The following is a 6339-nucleotide window of genomic DNA, read 5'->3' as shown; positions in this document are numbered from 1 at the left end:
GGAGACTTACCTGGTCAACTCCCCTTTTTCCCCACGTTCCCCCTAACCACTCCTATAACATGGCAGGTGATTTAGAGTTCATGCAGGCCCAGGTAGAGCGGTACCATATCGTTTTTGACCGCACTCAATTCACATTTGATTGACAGTTAAGTTCTTTTACATAACCCTTTTTGTTGGTTTTATAGTAGTAGGCAGCTATTGGGGCTGTTGTGACTCGCTTTCCAATAAATCCTGTTTGTTTTGAAAGTACATGGGATCAGCGTCATCTTTTCTTTTGGACTGCAATCCGGAGCATGTCGGACTAACAACGCATTACCTGTAGCCTCAAGGCAACTGTGGTTCGTATGATTGCCTTCACAATTAGATTAGATTAAAATGTAGTGTCATGATACAGCACAAGTAAAGTACAACGGACATATCTGTGGCCTCCAACCAGTGCTAATGTAACATTACAGTACATGCACACTCTCTTAACCTTACCTATTAATTATTAATATTGTCTTTGAAAGTTCAGTCTAGATTTAGAGTATGAACATTAACCAGTCCCTAAGGGAAAATCCATACATCTAAGGGAAAAATCCACTGTAAAACCTGAATTCCTATTATGTAATATTACATGAGCCTCAGGTATCACCAAGGACAGAAGATCGATGGAGGCGACTATCAAACCGTTATGACTCCTCCACAGACCATCTGCCCCCCTTACAGCCCCCCTCTCCGTCCACGACTGTTTCTCGGCCTGCGTGGCTGAGTCCTGAAGATCACTCAAATTATCCTCAGTTACCTCAGTCGTCAGTTCGGCCGCAAACATCAGAACAGCCGTGGACGGCACCGCAGCCGCCGCCTTTGCGGCCTCGTCCGCCGCGTTGTTTCCCGTCGTCACAAAGGACAGGTCTTTTCTGTGTGCCTGGCACTTTACGATAGCAATGCTTTTGGGCAACTTTACAGCCTGAATAAGCGCCACAACCTGCTTGTGGTGAAGGATCGGTGAGCCGTCCGATTTCTTAAAGCCTCTTGCCTTCCAAATGGCCGCGAATAGGTGGCATACGCCATGCGCATAAGCAGAGTCTGTAAAGATGTTAACCGTGCGATCTTTAGCTATTATGCATGCTTCTGTTAGTGCTATTAGTTCTGCAAGCTGGGCCGAACATGGTTGCATGCATTGTCCGGCCTTTCTTGTTAGTGTTTCTCCGGTAGGTTTGCACTGTACGACGGCGTATCCTGACCTTACATTTTCCCCCTCCCGATAGCAGGACCCATCCACAAAAAGTGAGAGTTCTGCTATCGCGAGCGGGTCGACTCCCAAATCAGGACGGAGTTTCACGAAAGCCTGTACCTCCACCTCGCACTCATGCGGTTGACCCTCGCTCGGGAGTGGTACCAGATCCGCCGGGTTACTGCCGTGGCATGTTTTTATCGTAACGTCCAAGTACTGCAGGAGCCTCATGTAAGCCTGTTGCCGTTGGCTGGTCAGAACAAATTTGCCTCTTTCAATCAAGTTTGCCAATTTGTGATGTGTCCAAATGCAAATGTCATATCCCATTGTCACGGCCGTTGCTTTCTCATACATCAAATGTGCTGCGGCCAAGGCCTGATAGCAAGGTGGCAGACCCTGCTCTACCGGCGAAAGAGCTCTAGAGTAATATGCTATCGGTTGTTTTTTCCCACTCCCCCCCTGTGTTTGAGTCAGGACAGCTGTCGCATGCTGCGCTCTATGTGAGACGAATAGGTGGAAACACTTCTCATAATCCGGCAGCGCCAGGGCAGGGGCCTGTAACAACAGACGCTTAATGTTTATGAACGCGTCCTCCCCCTCCTCGGTCCATGTCAAGGGAGCGCGAAGCTTGTCTGTACCCGCCTCTTTTATCATCATCCTCAACGGCGCTGTCGCTATCGTATAGTCCTCCACCCACTCAGAGCTGTACCCAGTCATCCCTAAAAACGTCATCATTTGTCGGACCGTCAACGGCCTAGGTGCCTTGGATACAGCTTCGAGCTGCGTGGGTGAGATGTTTTTTATGCCCATTTGAATGACGCGAGACAAGTACTCAACTTTTGGCTGGCAGTACTGCAGTTTTGAACGGGATGCCTTGTGGCCTCCCATGGCCAATCCTCTCAAAACTTTGATGGAGTCCTCATGGCACTGCTGACGTGTATCCGAGCAGATTAGAATGTCATCTGCATACAGTAAGACCGTGCTGAGTAGTGTGTCGCACACTCCTTGCAGGTCTTCCTTGAGCGCCTTCGAGAAATAATGTGGCGAGTGCGCGAACCCTTGTGGCAGCCGGGTGTAAGAGTATTGTTTCCCCCTGTGGGTAAAAGCAAACAGATACTGAGACTCTTTTTCCAATGGAACACTGAAGAATGCCTGCGTGAGATCAATGACCGTATAGTACTGCGAGCTACTCGGGATGTTTGTCAGGAGTGTGTGTGGATTAGCGACTTCCGCCTCTGGTCCAGACACCACGTCGTTCACCGCCCTCAAATCGTGTACCAGTCTGTACCTAGCCCTGTCCGCCTTTAGCACTGGGTGGATAGGTGTATTACATCTGGATTCGAAAGGGACGAGCACTCCTGCCTTTAACAGTCCCTCAATCTGATGTGATATAGCTTCCTCCGACTCTGGCTTCATTGTATATTGTCTGATAAAGGGTGGTCTACAACCCTTCTTTAACCTGACCTTCACTGGCTGTGCCGACAATATTAGACCCACATCTGTATCGTGTTTTGACCACAACTGTTCTGGGGTGCGCGCCAACATGTCCTGTTCCAGCAAAGCGTCCGCCTCCGGAATAACGCAAGGGTCTCCTGGTAATCTGATTACTTGCGGTTTTGCCAAAACCGAAAAGGAAATCATTATTTTTATGAAACTCCCATCTGCGCTGTTCCAAATTAGCGGAGATTCCATGGAGACCCACCTTTGAGTCTCGGATTCCTGTATCATTGAACCTAGATGTTCGGATTCGTAACCAGGATTTATTCTCAGAGTGATGTGTGGGGCGGCGTCTCTTAGTCTATGTTGTTCCCGTAGTTGCACGGACAGTTCTAGTTCAGAGTGAGATATGATGGTGCGTAGTTTTGCAATATTTCTGAGGTGAAAAAAGCAGGTGCGTGTGAGTGTTATGACATGTTTGTCTAGGAATGTATTGCAGCGGACGGCCATTTTGGATAGGCATACCGAATTATTACCGAAACAAAGATTACAAAAACACGGGTAAATCACACATTTTCCGTGGGATTGTTATCAACTTTGGACCTGTACTAGATAAGACTTCAGGCTATGGAACCATTGTGCTTTCCAGCTCCAAGCTCTCAGCTGGAACTCTTCTGTAGGCATCTGTTTGCAAGTAAACTAAACTTTTATTTCAGTGTGTTCAAACCTCTGTAACTCTATTACATTATAGCACTCAGAGTGATTCTTCCTATTGTGGAATACAGTTTGGAATGTTTCCTTTCAAAAGAGACCAGACTCACCCACTTTCAAAACCACTCTCAAAGAGCACCTACAGGAGACTGCAATTCGAAACTGGCCCCTGTAAATGTCCCAACCCAATAATACATGAGACCCTCTTCTTGGGACCAAGTAAGGTTTCGTTGATATTCCAATGTACAGTTTTGCTTGTACAGTTGTACAGTTTTCCCCACCCCGCCTACCCAACCCTGGTCTGCATCCCCTTAACAATTGTGTGTATTGTACCCATTCTGCAATCTGTTAATAAAATGTTCAATCAATCAATCAATGCATAAGAGGTTATAATACTGTAGTTGTTCAGGGCAAGCGTTCAATTTGCTATTGAGTGGCAGCGACTTGATATACAGTCTACGCCTTCAGTTGATTCCACTGTCTCATCTGAAACTTTTTAAAGGTGAAAAGATGTTTGATCATTTGGAACGCGAAAACCAGCCACGTACATCTACAAATCTGTGATCACATCTGTATACGATTTTAACATGTTTTTAAATACACAAGACGTAGCACAAGGGTAGCCTACACGTGAACAACAGATTACACTGGTGGGACAAGTGACAACACAGAGGCCCTCAGGAGGGGGGACTCAGGTCCTTCAACAGACTGCTGCAGTCATGTCACCAGTCTGGTGGGAGTCCAGCTGGTCCCACTAGAGGTGGCGGCGGAGAGAGGAGGATGACAAAGAAGCTGGCTGCTATCCTGGAGAACCCCCCCCCCCCTTTATGAGCAGCTAGCCAAGACGGGGAGCACGTACAGCCACAGACTCATACCCCCCCCCGACACTCCACTAACTGCCTCAGCTAGTCCTTCATGCCAGCGGCCATCAGGCTCCACAACCTTGGGCATGGACTGCTGCCAGCAGCTGGAGAACTAACAGCTGCAGACCTAGAGAACGATTAGGAAACGGCTGACCACTGAGTGTGTCTGACTCTTAACACCGGCACAGCCATGGAGAAAATGCCACTAATTCCCGCCAGGAACGGGTCAGACGACCCGACAGCTTATATGAGAAATATAAAACATTTTAAATATACAGTGTAAACTATATAATTACCTCTGAATATAAAAATACGAGGTTTGCCACAATGGAATGTAGGTTTCAGTGACATACAAAAAAAAATATATATATATATTATAATAATTATTTTTTTGGATGGAAGAGCCACACATTGACGGGCAAAGAGCCACATGCGGCTCGCGAGCCACGGGTTGGCCACCCCTGCGCTAGACGCTCGCAAAGTGCTGTGACTTTCGTCTGTTCCAACGGCCCATAATGTGGAATAACGTTCTAATTACATTTTCCTGAAGTCATTTTGAAATTTCAGAAGCCGTGCGAGATAAAACGGGTACTTTTAGGAAAAGTCATTGAGTGACACAGCTGGAGCTCGACCGAGTGACGAGGATACATTTATTGAAAATGCCTCGGGGTCATGTGACCCCTTGGCGGCTGTGCCAGTGTTAACCACCACATCCTGCACGGACTACAACGTATATCATGCCAGTTAGACCTTGTGTATACGGCACCTCTACTATTACTCAATTGATAAGTATATATTCAGATTCAAATTCTTTATTGCCTATATTTATTGTAACATATAATATAACCGACAGGGCATACAGACCCTCATCTGTTTATTTTTCTCATATCTTTATATTCAGAGTTAATTATATTGCCTATATTTATGCCTTTCTACTATTACCCTGCCCATACCTGTACCTCCCTTCCCCCATGCTGCTATGGCCCAAATGTTCCCAAGGGGATCAATAAAGGAATATCTTATCTTAGACCTACTATTCCTGTATGTTTAAGATATATTAATGCCAAGTTGAAGTTTCAATGTTCTTCTTCCAGTCCAGCGTGCTGTCCAGGTGGACACCAGGAGACCTACAGTACAGGACTGGACTAGTTCTCCCTCCTGCCCCCTAATGGTGACAGGAGAGACATTCACCTTCTTCCTACTGAAGTTGATGATAGCTCTTTGGTCTTTTCGACATTAAGTTGTAAAGAAATTGGCATCACACCAGTGGACAAATGAGTCAATCTCCTTTTTATAGGCCCGGTCATCACCTTTGTTGATGAGACCGATCAGAGCAGTGTCATCTGAGCATCTGAGCATCTTCAAGCGGTTCCTCATGCTAGCTCCAGCTCGTTAGCCGCAAGCCAATGTAGAGTCAATGGGGTCAAGTTGTTCCTCACGCTAGCTCCAGCTCGTTAGCCGCAAGCCAATGTAGAGTCAATGGGGTCAAGTTGTTCCTCCTGCTAGCTCCAGCTCGTTAGCCGCAAGCCAATGTAGTGTCAATGGGGTCAAGCTGTTCCTCATGCTACAGTAGCTCCAGCTCGTTAGCCACAAGCCAATGTAGAGTCAATGGGGTCAAGCTCCTGTCGGTACAAAGCGACTAAAACACTTGAAATATAGTCCACGTTGCACACAAAGTAGATTCCAATTGTCTTCAATCAGCTTGTACAAACAAGATCTTGACCCCATTGACTCTGCTGAGCCAGTATGCTGCAGTAAGCAGACATGCTGAGAAAGGACTCTGCCGCGATCCATAACATCATCGGCGAGTAGCCAATAGGGGCCCTTCTTCAACCCTATCCCTTTAAAATGGACTGCCTGCGACCATTGATGTTGGCACTGGCGTTGGCACGGGCCCAGCCGTTTGTGTTTCCATGGAGCTGTGTGTGCCAGGGTTAAGTTGGGCCATGCCGCCGCTGGCTCTCTCTCTCTCCGCCTTGACTCGTCAATCGTTTCCACCGTTTTATCAATAGTGCCGTCTGTGTGAAGCAAAACCAATATAAGCGGATTACAGGCAGATTACGGAACTGGTGTGTTTAGAGGAGGAGGTCGACAGGACAGTTTTCACATGAG

The 6339-nt window shown here is 47.0% G+C and overlaps 1 protein-coding gene across 1 annotated transcript in view; it reads right to left on the bottom strand.

The window, feature by feature from the left end:
- LOC311233526 (uncharacterized protein) overlaps positions 1 to 5604 on the bottom strand; it is a gene marked incomplete at both ends in the record, with an annotated part of 31267 nt that extends 25663 nt beyond the window's left edge. The window contains 1 exon segment of the mRNA XM_084320492.1: positions 5492 to 5604. Within this exon segment, the coding sequence (XP_084176618.1) occupies positions 5492 to 5604 (113 nt within the window).
- Positions 5605 to 6339: the final 735 nt, after the last annotated feature.

This window comes from Notolepis coatsorum (assembly GCF_963971535.1).
Source record: "Notolepis coatsorum genome assembly, chromosome: 8".
Lineage (NCBI taxonomy): Eukaryota > Metazoa > Chordata > Actinopteri > Aulopiformes > Paralepididae > Notolepis > Notolepis coatsorum.
This window is presented reverse-complemented; position numbering and strand designations above follow the sequence as displayed.